At 35.6% G+C, this 18,942-nt stretch overlaps 1 protein-coding gene across 1 annotated transcript in view; it reads left to right on the top strand.

Annotated features, from left to right (window-relative positions):
- Window positions 1-18,942, top strand: part of HELZ (helicase with zinc finger) — a 72,605-nt gene that overhangs the window by 34,980 nt on the left and 18,683 nt on the right. Inside the window, 7 exon segments of the mRNA XM_009573344.1 lie at window positions 3,784-3,962; window positions 5,481-5,599; window positions 7,046-7,191; window positions 9,519-9,666; window positions 12,542-12,725; window positions 13,672-13,900; window positions 18,034-18,238. Of these exon segments, the coding sequence (XP_009571639.1) occupies window positions 3,784-3,962; window positions 5,481-5,599; window positions 7,046-7,191; window positions 9,519-9,666; window positions 12,542-12,725; window positions 13,672-13,900; window positions 18,034-18,238 (1,210 nt within the window).

Below are 18,942 nucleotides of genomic sequence, written 5' to 3'. Positions count from 1 at the left end.
AGTTCCTAAAGGACTGTTGCCCTTTTTTCCAAATTGCCTGGAGTAAATTTCCGGTACTGAAAACAGTATTAATTTGTCTTAACAAATGTTAGCTTGTAAAATAAATGCCTCTTTAGCCAATTAGTTTTTTTCGTGCAACTCTAGCTTCTATCTTAGGCCATCCTCAAAGAAAGATTGATTAAAAGAGTTAACTTTCAGGTTGTAAGACAGGTTCTTCACATGTTTTCTGCATCCCAAGGAACATACTTGTTCGTGAGAATGAGCCTCTCTTTGGAGGTAGATCAAAAGAAATGGAAGAGGGAAATCAGGCGCTTTTAAAGTTTTCTTTAGGCTTCTTGGGACTACTTAGATTTAATTTTTTTTATGGTCTTTTAACAGAGGCATGAAATAAGACTGCTAGGTTCTTTTTCCTCTAAGCTTCTGTGTTCTTTTTGCTTGGGGGATTTCAGGTGAGAAATAACGGCACAAAATCTGAGGAGCTGGGATTGGAGTTTATCCAAGAAGAGTTCTTTGGAGCACAGCCTAAAGGGAGAATCCTGGTCTTTTTATCAAGAACTGTGAGGAGTTAGTGTTTTCTGGTTCAGAACAGGGAAAAGAAGTTTTGAAGAATTTTAAATTTAGTCCCCATTCACTCTGTTTTAAGAAGTCATGGGAAGTAGAAGTCACTTTTGTAGGACACGAGTGCGAGTGAAACTCTGTTTAGCCTCTGTCAGCGGTTCTGACTCTAGACTCCCCCTTTATTAAGTTTTAGAAGTGTATTTTAAGTGATTTAGCAGCAATCCCAGCCTGAAACATGAACAAGGAAATGATTGTGAATCTTAATTACTGACATAAATTCACTACTTTAGCAAATAGTCTATTGTACAAATTGGTACTTTGATGGAAATTTATCAATGGAAGCAAAACATGAAAGATTAGGAATACTCAATTTGATTAACATTCAATAGAAATATTTGGGCAAATTTCTTTTTTGATGTAAAGGCTGGAAAGTTGATGGAAACATAGATAGGTTAGCTGACAGTTTGTTCCATTCTTTGGCTCATTGGCTAGAGGTCCACAGAAATGAAGGCTTTCGTTGTAGATATCCATATGCCACATTTGGAAGTAATTTGGTATGAATTTCCACGCAAAATGCAGATTCTGTGCATGTTAACCCAGCATTAGTAAGTACAGTGGGTATATTCAGTGCTTTTGTTTGCAGAAGATTGAGTCCCTAATCTATAATCTTATGGGATTTCCATTTCAATCCCATGGTTCTCTATGTATTTGCTAGTAATTTCACTGCCTGTGGTTTGGGTGAACCTTAGCTTTCAAGGTTTTAATTTCTCCAAAATTCAAGTCTTGATGTGAGGCACGTGATGTGAGAAAATATACTCTCATGTGAGCTATGGCTGGGCTTTGGTTTTGTACCTGCAGTTTTTGTTCATTTTTGTACCTATAACTGCACACTAATAGAATGTGTTGCAGGTACTAATGAATGTTTTGATTAATAGCTGCCTGGCTGCTGGCATTCAGGTACTTTGCTTATGCAGATATTAAGATTAGAAGGTTAGGGTCACTTCTTTAATCAGAAGTTAAGGGTATGTTGCAGGGTAAAACGTTACGATTCGTGTTAAGCTGGTAAAACCCATTTTTGTAATAGGTTCCTCTACCTTTAAGAAAAAAAACCTACTAATGAAATTACAGGAGATTTTACTAGCCCAGACTGCACCTGAGAAAGAAATCCCTTGTTCAGTGTGGCTTACTTATATCATGACGTTTTCGAAGTAGTCACATCTGCCAGGTGTTTTTATGCCAGTGGTGAATAATAGCTCTGGGATACCTTTTTGATCTCACATCAAAATAAAAGAAATTGATGGGTAAGCAGCAATGCAGTTTGAAATGCTGTCAGCCAATCTGTGAGTCACACATAGTTGAATTTTTGTAATAAAAGACAGTGCATGGTATAATAATGTCTAATAACCATAATATTTTACATTTCAATAGCACCTTTCATCCAAGAATCTCAAAGTGCTTTACAAACATAAACTCACAATAAACTCATTAATCCTCACAGTACTCCTGTGAGATGGTAGGTAAGTATTACCCTCAGTTAAGATTGAGAAACTGAATCATATAAAAGCTGACTGAATGGCTGGGATAAACAGAGCAGGGGTTATCTTGCTCCTACTACCTTGTTCTAGCTATTAGGCCATGACTTTGTGTTGTTACATTGATGTAATAACAGTTTATCAAATAAAGCTTATCAGTTTGATGGCTGATAAGAAATAAATATATTGGGGTGACATTAGAAGGTTCTTGTTCTGAGCATGGCTCGGGAGTGTATTGTTTGCTCCTGCACTGAACCCAGTCTTAACTGAGTTGCCTTTGGTCACGAAGTGTCAATTTTGGTTGGTTGTGTTGTCAAATTAAAAAGCCATTCAGAATACTGCAGTGCGTTTGCACCTCTTTGCATTTCATTGTGTGCGTATTGTCCAAAATGGACATTGTATTTTCACAAACCAAATTTATTATAATCCTAATAATTGTTTCTCTCACGTTATATGGAACTGAGCTGTAATTTTCAAATATGGGTGGACACATGATATCCGAAGTCCAGCCAGTGCAATCATGTTTTGCACTTAGGTGCATAATTACACTTTTCCACATATTTTATTAATGATTTGGGATTTGTAATATGGGCGCAGCAGAAATTAATCAGAAGGAAATAAATAATGAATAGATAAACCAAACAGCATTGAATCCCGAAATTAATTTAATTAGTTTAAATCATTTAATCTTAATTTGCTTTGGAAATAAATTGAAATAACTTTAATTCTAGATATTAATATCTGTACAATAGTTTCCTGTAGTTTTAAGGTTCCACTTTACATTCACAGTTCTTACTTGATACAGATTGTTTTTGAGGAACACTCCATAGAGAAGCCTTTTGACATCTTTATCCAGATCCTCAGCTGGTGTGTTTTGGTATATTTCTATGTACCTCTGTGGAGTTATTTGTACTCTGTTTTCTGGGGCATACTCTTTGCGTCTTCCCTGTTCCTCTTCCATTTAGCTAGACTGGCTGTAACATTTCATCACTTTTTAAGGAAAAATTCATCATTGATCTCGTGATATGGTGGTTAAAATTATCTTGTGTAATGGAAAGATATTTGAAGTCCAGTGCTTTGGTGACAATGTCCTGATATTTTAGACTCTAGCCATCCTTTTTGGCACTATTTTCTCGTTCTTTTATACAGTGAATCATAATTATGGCCCTGCATGATAAAAAGATGAACATACTTCCTCTTTGCTTCTTAGAACTCAGAAGACATATAGTATGTGTAAAAATACAGGATTTTATTAATGTCTTCTGAATTTTTTTTTAAAGATCCTATGGCTGCAGTTGATGAAATGTGCAGACTACTGCAGCTCTGTCAGTTCCAAGACTGTGGGCTATATTTATATTTCAGCTGAGGAAATAGTTCTTTAAAAGGAGTTTACTGATAGTTTAAAATGAAATAAACATTGATGTGAGGGTCGCAGAACTTAAACGTATGAAGAATTTACAGATTTTCATATGTGAATTAATCCTTGGTAACTGTTCATGTATGTAGAATTGCAGTACAGCAAATAATGGAAGGTAAATCCAAGACATTTTAGCATGTAATTCTGCACAGTTGTGATGTTTTGCTTCCTGAAGATTACTTTTATTTATCAGAAAACAGAATATTAGCATTTGAAATATTAGGCTGTCACTGCGTTCAAACTGTATAGAAAATAAGCCCCCTTTTTCTTTTCTAGGGTATATTTCAGAAATCGCTGGGTAAAGACTGTCCACCCAGTTGTGCATCAGTACTGTTTGATTTCAAGCACACATTCCACCTTTCAGATGCCACAGAAAGAAGACATTCTTAAGCAACGAGTAGTAGTTGTTACTTTAAATACATCACAGTATCTATGTCAACTGGATCTTGAACCAGGTAAGATTATTTCTAGACAAGAAGTGTCCATGCTTTGAGAATTATCTTCCTCTTACCAGTGTCAGTTCCTTACCTAATTCTTTGAACTGTTGAAAAATAAAGAAAACAATGATAATCTTAAAATGGTCTTCTCTTTTATGAATAAATGTTTATTACAAAGCTGCAAACTGCTGGCATTCAAATTAACCTTTTGCTTATTCTGTTTTTTCCTCATTTAAAAAAAAATTAAATAAAGCAGCAGTACCTACCTATGATCTGGTGTTTCTGAGATCCAACAGGGAAAATTCTGTTTGAGATTCTGACTTTGAATATTATGCTCATTAAGGTCATTACTCAGTGGAGCATGTAAGCATAAATACACACAGAGAGCTTTTTTCTTGTTTTGTGAATTGTTTAGCTTTGCAAACAACTCCCACACATACCAACCCATGCTATGTTAACATGATACTTCTAGGGTTGTTTTCTAAACTGAAATATGTTAGACTGATTTTTTTGGGGCAGAGGCTGCTTAGGGTTTATTGTTTTCTTGATCTCCAAATGAAATCCATCTGCTTTTTGGAGAACGTGGAATTTCTTTACAGAGTGTTGTTACGGTTAATTTTTTTATGGCTACGTTTAGGCATTTGTTGCAATAGAGAAAACTAATATGGAATTTATGGTAAATATTTTCAGGTCTTTAGATGGAAGTAATGGCTTTGGCAACGAGCAGTCATGCCGTAGTAATGCGTGTGCAGCTGTATGAAATTAATGTTTTTATGTATATAATCTTAATTGGATGGTACACTAAGTCCTGTAATACTTTGTTTTGAACCTTAATATATGTCGGTGTATAAAACCATTTCTTTTCTATACCTATGCTGAATTTACATTTCATTAAATATAAGTCTACTGTGGCCCAATTTTTTTCAAGTGCATTTTATCCAGTGCATAGATTCCTCCCCCTCAAGAAACCTTTTGGTCCAATATTATCATAAGATGGAGTTTAAATTTTCCTTCAACTTCGGTTCCTTTTTTCCCCCTACATTCCTTAAAGCCCATACCCAGCCAAGTGGCCAGGTATGTGTGCAATTTTAATGGAAATTTAGTATATGAAATAGTTAACAGGACATGAGGAAGTCCTTTTCACTGTCATTATCCAAAGCTCCTCAAGCCTCATGGTGATGAAAAGATTTTCAGATTTGAGAAACCTACTGAGGGAGGTCTGCCAAGAGACATTTCCTCTTGGTATAAGGAGAGCTCAGATAAAACACTTGTTTAACTTCACGTATATCAGAAGAAAGAGGCAGATCTGTGGGCTACTGCTAATGTCACTGGCAATCGGTTGACCACTGTTGGTCATTGGATGGGTTTGAAAATTGTTTGTGTGGTTTCTAGTAGTTGTATAAGCCATATTGAATTTTTTCTAGCTTTGGTTACTATCAGAATACAGAACTTTCAGTATAATTTCTTGTATTGTTATCGCTGCTTATTTTATCATATTTCAAGTTTCATTTATTTGCTGATATCTCTGTTTTACAGGTTTTTTTACACACATTCTGTTAGATGAAGCTGCGCAAGCTATGGAGTGTGAAACTATTATGCCTCTAGCATTAGCTAATAAAAACACAAGAATTGTCTTGGCTGGAGACCATATGCAGGTAAGAGCTATAGAATTTTTGAATGTAAAGTGCGTATATATAATATTTGTATTTATATATTTAAGGTATTTATCTGCTCCAAATTTCTGTGAAGAATACAGAGAATGTGTATTATGATTTAGACAACTTTTTTTTTATTAGAAGCATCATAATCTGGTAAGGATTGGAACAAGTAAGAAATAGGAAACGGAAACTAACCAGTGCCTTGACTTTTCTGTGATGTGCCTAGGAATTGCTTGGTTTAAAGGGTTTAGAAGAGTTTAAAACACTGATTATGCATGTCATTTTGCAGCCTGTAGGCATGAGAAAGCACTTGGAAAAGTCAACCTTACTTGATTTAGGCCAGATTTATTTGTTTTTATAGATTTGCCTTTAATTATCGTGACATTTCACAGTAGCGATAGAGTGGATGTTTGCTTTGGTGTGTAGTAATAAACTTAGAGTAGTGTTGCCACTTATTTAACACTACTAGATCATTTCAAGTCATGATCATAGTAATCCCAAGGATTGGGATAGTGCTTTTTAAATACACATCTCCAGAAGTGCTTTTTAAGAGACTGGAATTCTTACCACTTCAGGCTAGATCGCATCAGCCCAGCTGGATGGCTAGAGTCTTGACCTGGCCTATGTGTCTCAGGCTGCGTGTGTAAAGAGCTGTTCTATAGCTCAGGTTCTTACAGAAGCTACTCTATGGGGTATCCAGTATTTAAATTTCTAAAACTAATATTTATCTGAAGTGAGACTCAAACTCAGAATCTGAATCATAGGTATTCAGAATGACAAAATAGATTGGCTTAATTTCTACATTTTGAAATTTTATTTTAAAAATCTTTGTTCATCATCTTTGGTTCTATTTTTCCTTCTGTAATAGATGATGGTTTTATTGTTAAACAAGCCCAGTAGTAGTGTAGTGTAATAGTGTAATAACTAGGCCACTTGGGGTTTAGTTTTTCCAATGACTTTCTATTTAACTTTTAAAAATTGTGTTACAAATTTCTGTATTTTCTGATCTGTACTATTTGTGGTAGCAACTTAACTGTAAAGTGCTTGTCAGAGTAATTGTGTAATGTCATTCAAACCACAGTTTTGGTTTGGTGTTTTTGGTGGTTTGTTTTTTTTTTTTTCCCCCCCAAACAGCTGTCTGCTTTGAGTTTTTCATCTGTGCAAGTCACAAGGAAAAAACTTAGGTATAAGGGTTCTTCTCTCCTCTTTACATAGTTACCAAATGTTTTATTGTTCCGTTAAGAGCATGCTGGTCTTCTGTCACTTTTACAGTAGGAATGGGCATTTCTATGCAATAGGCATGGTGTATGTCTTCCAACTATGAATGTACAGTAAAAGTAAGGTTTCATTTTTGTTTTGATGCAAAATACATATGTTGGGAGCATGAAATTCCAAGTCCACATATTTAGTTACATTTTCTTTGTATGTGTGTGTCTATTACAGCTCAGTCCTTTTGTCTACAGTGAATTTGCCAGGGAAAGAAACCTTCATGTTTCATTGCTTGATCGGCTCTATGAGCACTACCCTGCAGAATTTCCATGCAGGATCTTGCTGTGTGAGAACTATCGCTCCCATGAAGCTATCATCAAGTAGGTGTGAACTTTTTCACTGTATCATGCTTTTCTTTGACTGGTGTCAGTGAACAAAACAACTTTGAGCCAAGCGCAACTGAACGAAGAGAGAAGCATTACGTGTTTCTGTAATGAAATCTTACTGTTTCAAAGTTAATTAGTAGGGTAATTCTTTGTTACTGGGTTGAAATTTGGTCTCCTAGAACAGTCGCCAGGGGTTCAGTTAGGCAGTTGCATTACAGGGTTCAGTTAGGCAGTTGCATTACAGACCCCTCATTCAAGTGGGGTTGCTTTGACTGCAAGACTTGCACCCTAAGCGAAAGAAGGGTTAACTTTCCCTTTTTAACTGTTATGCAGTATATTATATAGGGTCTGTGTTTCTTTGAACTGTTTCAGAATTTTAGAGTTACCAGGGTGGATTATCTTGGAATGGTAAGCTGTGTGCAATGTAAGGAACGTACGGATACACAACCATGAACAGAAAAAAATAGGTCAAATTTTGGGCAGGTTTCTTTCCTGTTGTCTTCTTTTATTACTTCTTTCAAAACACATTAATCAGTGGGTTTGCATTTTTATGCTGTGATAAACTAATGGCTGCTAGTATAATGAGCTCATCCATGAGCTGTGCTAGAAAGAGTAAGTGCAATCATGGGGAAAAATGCTAAAGTTTAAATCCTGGCTCAAATATGTACTGAGGAATAGTGTGTTGGTATCCAGTCATACTAATTAGGTTATCACTGTTTTCAAAGCAAAAGCAGAAATATTTAAGTGCTCTGGGGAATCAAAAGTGAGAATGTAATATTTTGTTACACAGCTTGATCTGTCTTCATTTTATGGACTTATGCAGAAATACGACTGGGGCTAGTTGGCTGTCTAGTGAAAGACCAGTGTACCTAATTCCACTAGAAAGTATTGCTGTGTGAAGTGAAACCTGCTAAATACTCCGATGGTGGTCCGTTTAGGACATTGTCTCAAGTCTACTTTTTTTTATAATGTTGAATTTCCCCTGATAAATGGGACCATGGCACTTAAGACAGAAGGAAGTGTAGGAAGATGGTTCATGGTGGGCTCATTAATCATACCTACCTAACTGAAATAAAGAGACCAAAAGAAATTAAGGAAAGAACAAGCCATTAGTTCAGCCTGACTTTGGAGCTGTAATTGGAAAAAACAGTCCTTGTAGAAAGGGTGTTTTATTGTTTAATGAGAACTCATTACTAAGAATTAATTTGCAGAAGAAATTGTTAGTTTTGCTCATTGGCAGCAGTGGACTGCTGCAACTCAATCCACAGAAGAGTTGCATATTCTTTAGGACTGTCCAGTGAAAGCCCGTTCTGGTCAGTAATGGGCTGTGGTTGTTTGATGATGATTTGGTAGCAGACTAGTTTCTTTAGCTTTTCTGTGACCAGTTATTTACATCTTAAGCTACAATAGTTGGAAGCCTCGAAGAACACGGGCTGACTGACTGCACAGTTTCCTGCTTTTATTGTCTTCATGTCAGGCTGCATTCACGTTACTGCATCCACAGACTATATCTAAAGAACATTAAGGTTGGAGGTTGAGAATTCAAAAGTTAGATTATAACATAGAATTCACTAATTAATGAAAGCCAGTACATTAGTTTAGCTCTACTGTGCATGCGATAGTATACAGTACTTAAGAGTACTACCGATAGTAATCTGCAGTCTCTTCTTGTTGGCTTTTTGTCTTGTTCCGTTCAGTTTGCCTTCTTCCCTCCTGCTTTTCACCGTGAAAGTAGTTCTTGCCTGATTTTGTTTTCAGTCAGCCAGCTTCTGTTATGCTTGCTGCCAGCAGAGGAAGTATGTTCTGGTTGTGTTTCTGGTGACTAGCAACATAGATTGGTCTGGAGTAGAAGTCACAGAGGAAAAGCTTACTTGGAAGCTGAATGCTTGACCTGCATTATGCTCAGTACACGTGAAATCTTTAGTAAATTCATTTTCCAAGTTCAACAACTCTTAACTGATGTAAGCACACTTACTGTCCAGCAAGCCTGGGGAATAACCGGTCCCAGACAGCAAGTGTTCCTTTTGCCCAGTTTCAAGCCACCAGAACTTCTGAGTGAAGCATGATGAGAATATTAATAACTCTTTCAAGCTTTAGATTAGAAGAAAATACTGCCTTTGTAGAAAAAGTGTTGGAAAAACATATTTTTAGTGCCTTCTGCTCCATCTGTAGTATGCAAATACCAGTTCAGAGAAATCACTTGAAGATGCCGAATAGTAATCAGTGGTTCTGTTTTCCTTATGAAGTATTTTGTGATTGCATATTTTATCAGTAAGCTCATATGTAGACTCCACATTTTATTCTGTTTTGCCTTGTTACAGTTATACATCCGAACTTTTCTATGAAGGCAAATTGATGGCAAGTGGAAAGCAGCCAGCACACAAAGATTTCTACCCTTTGACTTTCTTCACAGCACGTGGAGAAGATGTGCAGGAGAAAAATAGTACAGCTTTTTACAATAATGCAGAGGTAACTCTTCTTTGGCTTTATTCTTGACTGTTTTCTTAAAGCTCCCCTCCTCCCAAATTTACTGTTTTATGCTCAGTGTAGGTGGAAGACATAAATTGTCCTCTACTAGGAGAGAGGAACATGGAGTTTGCTAAACATGAAGTAGTGGACATTGCAAATGTAGTAAACATTTCCATTAATTTATCTTCTTTTTTTCTTTGCAAATTGCAAGCTGCATATAGTTCTCTCAGGCTCATTCTTCAGGATGTCTTTCCTGATAATTTTTGTGACAGTCTGATGGATGTATCTTAGCAACTGAGAGTAACTGCAATTTGAAGTAAAACTTAATTTCTTTGACTGTTGTAGAAATGTTCCCACTCAGATAAGAGTCCTCTGGAGTAACATTTCATATTTGCTTTAATATGTTTAGGATCAGTGTCTAACTGATCATGTGCGGATGAGATTTTTTTTGGTGCGAACTTATTCTCAATATGTTTGTTTCACATAGATTTATTTGTATTCTTCAAAAATTACTTTCCTTCTCATTCCTTCTTTTGAGTCAGAAAAACCCCAAACCCACGAAACTAAACAAAACCAAACACCCCCTCACCCTCCCCCCCGACTGAGTAATACTTTTTGTAGTGGAAGATGCGTTTTTCCAGTCACCTCAAGTTAGGGAGGGGTTGACCCAACTCCTTTTTTCCCACAAAAAGATGTCTTAAGAAATGTTCTTGACATTTAAAGAAAAACAAAGAAATATCACTAATTTTCTTAAACTTATGAAGAATTTTAACTGGTTAGGTCGCAGTTTAGCAGCAGTGTTTGTTATGAAGCACTGCAGAGCTGTGTTGCCCCTTGTTGATCATGGTGCATTTCATCTGATGCACAATTTTCAACCTTTTTGTTGTTATTATGCTGCACTTGTTATGCATTCTTTGATGTACTAAAAGATCTACTTAAATAAGAAGCTCCAATGACTTCTGGACACATCGCTGGAAAAAACCTGAAGGCACCTGATTACTTTCATTAATTTACTTGGATTGCTTTGCCATTTTAAAAAAGTTGTAAAAAACCTAAAAATATCTTCAGTGACCAAGTAACTGTCTGAAAATTATGAGTCATTAATAGCTACAGGCAGAAATGAAGGACAACAGCTGCTTAAACACCAACATGAAAAACTGAAATTCGGATGATGAGGGAGACTTTTTCTGTTTGACCCTTAATGGACGTTTGCATTGGGGCATCTTATGGTTCATTGGTGCCTATATTAAATATTAATCAGGAAAATGCACTTTCCCTTTTTGGTCTTAATTCTAAAATTTCCCTATATGGTATTAATTCTAACTACATGTCCAGAAGCTGTATGCTTTCAGAAAAGCTTGCTAAAATACCTGCAAAAGAACATTATATTTGTGCTACAGTTTTTCTAGATATCAAAGTTTATTCTAATATCCTTTGTCAGTACAACTAGCTTTTAAATACAAGAATTTATGTTGCAAAAGGTTATATGCAGGACTTGCTCAAAAACAGCCACATATTTTCACTGTCCTCTGAAAATCTGAAAATATGTGACTTTTTAAGGATTAACAGGTCTTTTTTTGCATTATTAGTTTCCTCCTGATTTTTTTTTTTAATTCCTGAGTTTTTCAATAAACTGTTCCAGTTTAGATTCATTTTTAAAAAATATATACTTAAATGAGAATGTGTGTCGTATAATCCGATCTTAGGTTCTAAGAAGTCAGCATGAAACAACAGATTTTTAGCAGTTAGGAACTACTGTGCTTTATACTATTGTACATACCCTTTGTGATTTATATCATTTTCTATGTTCTTGAAATGTCCGTAAGAGTCCCTAGAGCTCCCACTCACCAATTTAAAGAAGAGATAATATAAAAGCTAGGAGCATTAAATTTATTTTTAATGCCCCCTTCCCACAGCCAAAGATAACTGGATGAATAGGGAAGAGAAGAAAGTTAAGAATACTTGAGGTTCTTGTAGGAAAGACTATCTGCCTAGCTTCCATTAAGATGCTGTGCTTGCCTTTCTGATGCTATAGGAAAACTGCATTCATCAATTATCATGCTTTAAATAGCTGGATAAATATTTATTGAATGACATATTGACATTTGTTAAATGACACATTGAATGTAAATGTTAAAAAACCCAAACAAACTTCCATAAAGTTATTCAGAAATACCTTCTATAGTGCAGTATCTCTATTCAGTGTGTTGAAACAGAAGCTGCTCTGCCTGGCGCTTTTTGGCAGCAGGTTACTTTAAGCCTGTCTCATCACAGGAGGAGGTTTTCAATTTTTATTACTCATTAGCCTTTTCAGGTAGCACACTTAATAGTATTTCATAGAGGTGAACTAGCAGTTGATGAATAATCTGAAATTCCTTATGGTATCCTTTGGAATGGGAAGTGATTGGTATCTGGTATACATATTCTCTTTCTAGAGTTATCAAATTCTAATATGGCAGATATAAAATCCAGAATAAAAATAAAATAATCCCTTTTTAGGCAGTATATTTACTGATGGAAATTAGTTAAAGTATGATAAGAAAGGTCCTACTGCACTTGACATTTTTGTAAGAACAGAAGCATGAAAATTAAGGTTATTAATATAATTCCCCAGCTTGAAATTTAAAGGTGACATTTTTGTGGGCAAACTTTTATTTCAAGATTAAAAAAGGTACTGTATATTAAATACATTGTTTTAATACATGATATTTTAGAGTATCGCTATAGAATGCAATAGTATTATTGCTTGTTCAGTAAGAATATGTAATACTGTGTCATGTAAATGTTTTAGAGCTTTAAAATTCAAATTCTCTTTCAATATCAAAGAATGATCTTCAATGGAGCATACTTTTAAGAATTCTGACTTTCTTTTAAGGTGTTTGAAGTAGTAGAGCGTGTTGAAGAATTAAGAAGAAAATGGCCTGTTGCCTGGGGCAAATTGGATGATGGCAGTATAGGTGTCGTAACACCTTATGCTGATCAAGTGTTCAGAATTCGGGCTGAACTTCGGAAAAAAAGACTGTCTGATGTCAGTGTAGAGAGAGTGCTAAATGTTCAGGGTAAGTAATAGTTATGTGTCTCAAAGATATGCTAAGGAAGTGAAAAATGTGATTGGTGAAGTTAAGTAGGACTTACTAAAATGATCAGAACAAAAGGAGAGCTGTGACATAGCCCATAAAACCCGATGTATCAAAATGAAACTGACAAATACACTGATTGGATGTTACTCCAACACTGAATACAAAAGCAATATATTCATGAATGTGAGATTTATCTTTTTTCAAAATTAAGTTCAAGCTTACTTAAAAAATAAATTGATTGAGTGAAAAATGTGAAAACTGATGATTTTTATCGTAAGGGGAAAAACAGAGTTCCAAATAAAAATATAACAAGGCTTTAGCCTCAAAATGTTTTACTGATTTTTGCATTTGTGGAATAGATTGTAAAAAGAGATCCACAGATTTAGGTATTTGTTCCTAGAATCACATCGATAACAAGAATTTTGTGCAGACATAACCTGTTGCTAGTTGCACTTTTAGTCAGTAATAAACAAAGGAAGACGATAAAGTAACTGAGTGACAGTGAGTAGTGTGTTCTGTTTTTTCATGGTAGATATTTGTATATTTGAAAATTTTAAAATATGAAACAGGAATGTCCAGAACTTTTTTTTAAGGTAGAATAAATAAATCCAAGATTTGTTATTGGCTGATTGGCAATGTTGTAAAGATAATTAGCGTTTCAGAAAGTTCTGGAGTGATTAATATAAAGATGAAAAATAAGTTTTAAAGAGGAAATATTCTTGTAATAGAATACGCTATTTATAGTGCATCTTTTAAAATTTTTAAATCTTATTATTCTTGCATAAAGCTCTTCATGTGAAGGGTAGCTATCAGTTCTTCAGAATATCTAGGTGTGAAATCTAACTGGCAAGTGCAGTGGTCTGATTGTGTTACTAGCAGAAATAACTGCAATTATCTCAGACATTTGTTTTTTGTTTAATTTTAGGAAAACAGTTTAGAGTTTTGTTTCTCAGCACAGTACGAACACGGCATACATGCAAACATAAGCAAACACCAATTAAAAGGAAAGAGCAGTTACTGGAGGATTCAACAGAAGACTTGGATTATGGTTTTCTGTCTAATTACAAACTTCTCAACACTGCCATTACAAGAGCACAATCCTTGGTAGCTGTGGTGGGAGATCCTATTGCTTTATGTTCCATTGGAAGATGCAGGTACTTTATATATGTTCCTTAGTTAATAGGGCTAAGCATACTAGAAAATGCGTTTATCTATGACTGATGGATTTAGTAAAATGATGGATGTTCTTTTAGGTGCCAAATAGACACAATATATTTAAATCCTTAAAATAACTGTATAATGAAATTGAAATTCTTTGTGTTTGTATCCGTAGAAATACCGTGAAGATGGTAAAGCATTAGTTGTGTTCCCAACTCTTGCAGAGGCTTGAATCTGCAGGCATGATTTCAGCTCGTCCAAAGTGCGCTGCTGAAGCTCACCCCTCAGGCAGAGCAGGCAGCTGTAGCCCTGCGTAGACTGAGCAGTGTCAGTCTATGTTGCGATAATTCCTGAGATGCCAAGTCTCCTCTGGAGCTGGAAGCATGCAGTTGTGCAAGGGCCGCTCTGTCCCCTGATTAGTAAGTCTGGCTGACAGGGAAGAGAGGGGACATTTTTTTTTTCAATGATAGGGAGGAAAACCACTACAGATGGGAGGCAGAGCATTTTAATATTCTCCTTGGTGTGGCTTGTTTTGTTGTTTTTTTGTTTTGTTCTGGTTTTATCTTCTTATCCAGAGTCACTATGTCACCATGTATAACAACCTACAGAGAAAAAGTGTGAGGTATCTACCACCTGGTCATTGATAAACTGTCTTTTTATGTATTTATAGTTGCTCTAATTTTTACTTGACAGTAACAATTGCAGATGCTTAATTTATTTTTAGTGGGTTTCTTTGCTATACCTCTTACAATTTTATATATAAATAAAAAAATATATAATTTGGAGTTAAAAATAGTGATGTAATGTAGTATTTTAAAGTTTAATATTATGGCAATCATAAAGGTAGAAGACTTCATTATTTATGTTTTTATATGTCTTCATGACACTAGGAAAAAACTCGTTAAGGTTTGAGCGAATTTACTTTTTATAGACTTAAATGAAGAAATATGAAAAATGCTAAGAGATGTAAACACTGATGTTAAGGATACCAAGCTCTTGTTCTTCAAAGGTTTCCTTTTCGATGGAAGAGCTGAAATGTTGAGATGATCAGAGATAAACCCTGAGGCTTATTTCTCGAAGAGAGGAAACAGTGCACTAACTGCATTATTGTAATACAGCTAAAAATACGTATTAGTCAGTTCTTATATCTACGTTGTATTCTACTTTCCTGAGCAGTATTCTTCTACTGTATTGAAAATTGATGTGGTTTTCAAAGATTAGAACTGAAAAACCCAAATGGAACCCAAACCTTTGTTTACTGCATTTATGAAATAAACCTGAATTTACCTACTTACCTGCTGGTGACACATCAAGTGTATCCGTACATTAATACAGTGATCTGCTCTAAACTGCTAATAACATCTTATTAAAAGAGAAATAAGGGTTGTGGCTTTTTTCACTTTTCCCATTACCTGCTTGTTTTTTAGACATGATGAGGTTTATGTAGCTAACTGATGAGAAAGAGCTCCGTGCCTGTCGAGTGCTCCATCCACAAATGATGAGTGTCTGTTACAGTCTGCTGGTGCAGCCTCAAGTTTATCAACTTACGCTGCAGAGATACATGACTTAGCTTAGCAGGTTACCATGCTGTGCTGACTGAGATTTCTCTTACTGCTTGTTCAGAAATTACTCTTAGTTGATAAATTTTGCTTCTCTTCCCTACATTGGGGTTCAGAATGTGCAGTGTTACCTAAGTCAGAGAGTGAGTTAGTCTAGCTAGTACCTAGGACCATTATTGGTTCTCTAACCATCTGTCTAAGTCCAGCTTTTGTTGGAGAATGACCATGTCCCTTATTTTCTCTAAATCCCAGTGAGGAAGATAATCTCGAATTTTCACGTAAGCCTGAGTGTTGAGGTTTTAAGTTAGATACCCAGAGGGGACCCAGTTTTCAAATATTGGGGCTCAGCAGTTTCTTCAAGTATGGCTCCTTCAAAATGTCTGAAATAGGGCATGCAAAAACTTACTAAAATAAAAGTATAGGCTATAAACACAGTACGTAAGATACAGTCTTGGCAGTTAGGGATTGAGTTTGCCTTTGGAAGACCAGCAGCTGTTTATATATGTATAGCTGTTCAAAATTATAAAACAAAAAGATAGTTAAGAATCAAGGAGCACTGGAACTTTATTAAGATGTATCTCAAGCTTTCCCTTTAATACACCGTTGTCTTGTTTCACTGAATAATTGAACATTTACTCTTTGAAAATAGCACTGGAGGGGCTCAGGCATGCTGCTGGAAAGATGGTTCATTTTTAGTACAAGAGGAGTACAGAAGTCTGAAAGAAGTGACATTTCATTAGGAAAAACAGACCTCAAAAAAGTTTAGAGAGTACTTGGATTTTATAAATATTCTAATACTTGTCAAAATGAGTCAAGACTCTGTAATGATAGTTGCAGAGCGCTTTGTGAAGTATGCCCAGGGTAATCATTACATTTCTGTGTGTTACAATCGGACTAGACAGGGCTGTTTTGGCAGACACTCCCTTTAAACTGTAGAGCACACTGTAAGGCAGAGACAGCAGTATTTTATTCTCTGTTCTTACACCCCAGTACAAGTGTTCCGTGTGTAGAGAGACTGCTTGGGGCATTTTAAGCAAAAGTGGATGGGTCTCAGTGGATTTGTGGTACTTGGCAGTAGGTTTGGTGACTATATTGATTAATCAGAGGGAGTTCCATCATAAAAGCATCCCAGTGAAGTATTTCATTTTGGGTTTTAATCCTCACTTAAAACCTTGCAAGATATATTTATTTGCCTTGCATCTAAATGCAGAAAAAGGGCCATCTTGCATCCTGAATTTTAAAAGAGCATTTCTTGCCTGTATAAAATCACAACAGAAGATGGGCTTTTAGGGAAAACTATTTTGAATTCCTAAATACATCAGTAACATTACAGTATTCTTGCAAGAAAGACATTTATTCTTTTCCACAAAGGGCAGCTACTCAGTAAGATGTGATAATGCTGTTAAAATTAGCGTGCAGCAATCTCTCATTTTACAGGTTTTGGGGAGACAACACTGAAATAACAGTGCTTGCTTATAGGCCAGACCTTATTACTGAAGGGTGAACTAGAATGAGTTGTAGTCAAGCACACCTTTAAGATCATTGTCTTTTTAATCCTCTTTTTCAATAACTTTCATTACACTTGATTTTTTTGAAAGAGAACAGCTCAATCAGTTTTTTTTGAAGTGACATTTTCAGATCTTATTTAAATATCTTTTAAGCTTAAGTAACTTTACCCAAAAAGTTCCTTTGAGGTTAAAAAAAAAAAAATCATCATAAGTATAAAATTTTTGTATAGATCCTGCTGTGGATGTTAAAAATGTAAAGACTTTTTTTATAAGCAATAGAAGGACATGTCATGAGAAAGCAGAAGACGTGTAGGAATGTTCTTTTATTACATCGTTTAAATAAACACTCCACCCTCCAAGGAGTTGGGTACAGCATTTTTGTAAAGAAAGTCATGTGTCATCTGATGGTTGTCTTTCTGGCTTGAAATTTCTTCTATATGTTATAGAAATATCTGACACGCAATAAAATTTATGGTTTTATTTGTTTTTCCACCAGAGGATCTCAAAGGCCCTCTAGATACTCCTGACATGTTAATCTTCACGTGACTCGGAAGTGTTTCACAAGAGTAGTTTTGAGGTTATATCTCAACTTTGGTGTTTGTGACACTGGAATTGAATGATCTGCCTAAATTCATAGAATCTTTTTGGCATCTTCTGGGATTGAGAATCTATATAAACCCTGTGACTCTTTGAGCTTTAATAAATTCCATAAATGCATGCTTTCCAGAATTTTAAGCATTGTGTTCGCTGTGTTTGGTCTTCTAGGAAAAAAATCCAAGTTAGACCTGTCCATGACATTACTATTAAATGTGATATACACCCAGTGCTGTGATCTGATATGCGTGGGCAGACCCAAATGTCCATTTTAAATGACTGGGGAGCTTTGCATTATGCTGTGGGGTTCAGATGCATGGATCAGGTTGCAGGATGGATGGCTTGGTGTGTAAAATGAGCATACAGGAAAAATAAAAATGCCACACAGTTATGTTAAATCTGTTTTAATTTTAACAACAGCCATCAAGTCTTACTCCTTCTTATTGTTTCTAAAAATTGTTTCCATAGGAAATTTTGGGAAAGGTTTATTGCCCTATGTCATGAGAATGAAAGTCTCCACGGTATCACATTCGAACAGATCAAAGCTCAGTTGGAAGCTTTGGAGTTAAAGAAAACTTATGTGTTGAACCCACTGGCTCCTGAGTTTATCCCTCGAGCTCTTCGGCATCAACATTCAGCAAATACCACCAAACAGCAGCAGTCACCACCAAAGGTAAAGTTTTACTGATGATGAATTTTGTCAGTAAGTGGAAGTGAATGTAGAAATGCCTTTTGATAAATGATATAAAAGGTTTATGGAACAAGCTGTTGTTTTAAACTGGCATCAGTGCAATGATGCAGATACGAATGCAAATTCCAGAGGGATCCTCAGCATTTTCACGAGAAAGCTCTAGACTTGTATTATAATACAGTATTTAGCAATATAGCTTGGGGTTGTCCAAGCCTTGTTTCCTTAATAAAATGTATACTTTGGGTCACTGTGGCATGTTCATTGACTGTGTTACAATGACCCTGATGAACTTCAACCATGGATCTTGGGCTCAGTATTTAGGTAAGCCAAAATTAAACCCTCTGAACAAGAGGCAATCCCTATCCCAAGCAGCTTGTGCTCTGACTGTACCCTGAGAAACAACAGGTTGATAAGACGGTGGCAGGGAGTATAAGGAAACAACAAAATAATAGCCAAAAGTGATTTCGCTATCACATTTAAAATTCAGAGACTTATGTAAGATAATTGTTTGATTTAATTAAAAATATGTTGTAAAACAGTGTATCGCCTAGATTAGCTCACTGATAATGTCCTTCAGAAGGCCAGATTTTATTAACATCAAGAGGGCAGAGAGATGAAATTATCACTCAGTGGTGATTTTATCAGTTGTTTTTATAAAAGCAGGTAAAGAAGTGTTGAAAATACAT

Source organism: Fulmarus glacialis, unplaced genomic scaffold (genome assembly GCF_000690835.1).
Source record: "Fulmarus glacialis isolate BGI_N327 unplaced genomic scaffold, ASM69083v1 scaffold5972, whole genome shotgun sequence".
Taxonomy (NCBI): domain Eukaryota; kingdom Metazoa; phylum Chordata; class Aves; order Procellariiformes; family Procellariidae; genus Fulmarus; species Fulmarus glacialis.
Note: the sequence above shows the minus strand (reverse complement) of the source record. Positions and strands in the feature narration are given on the sequence as shown.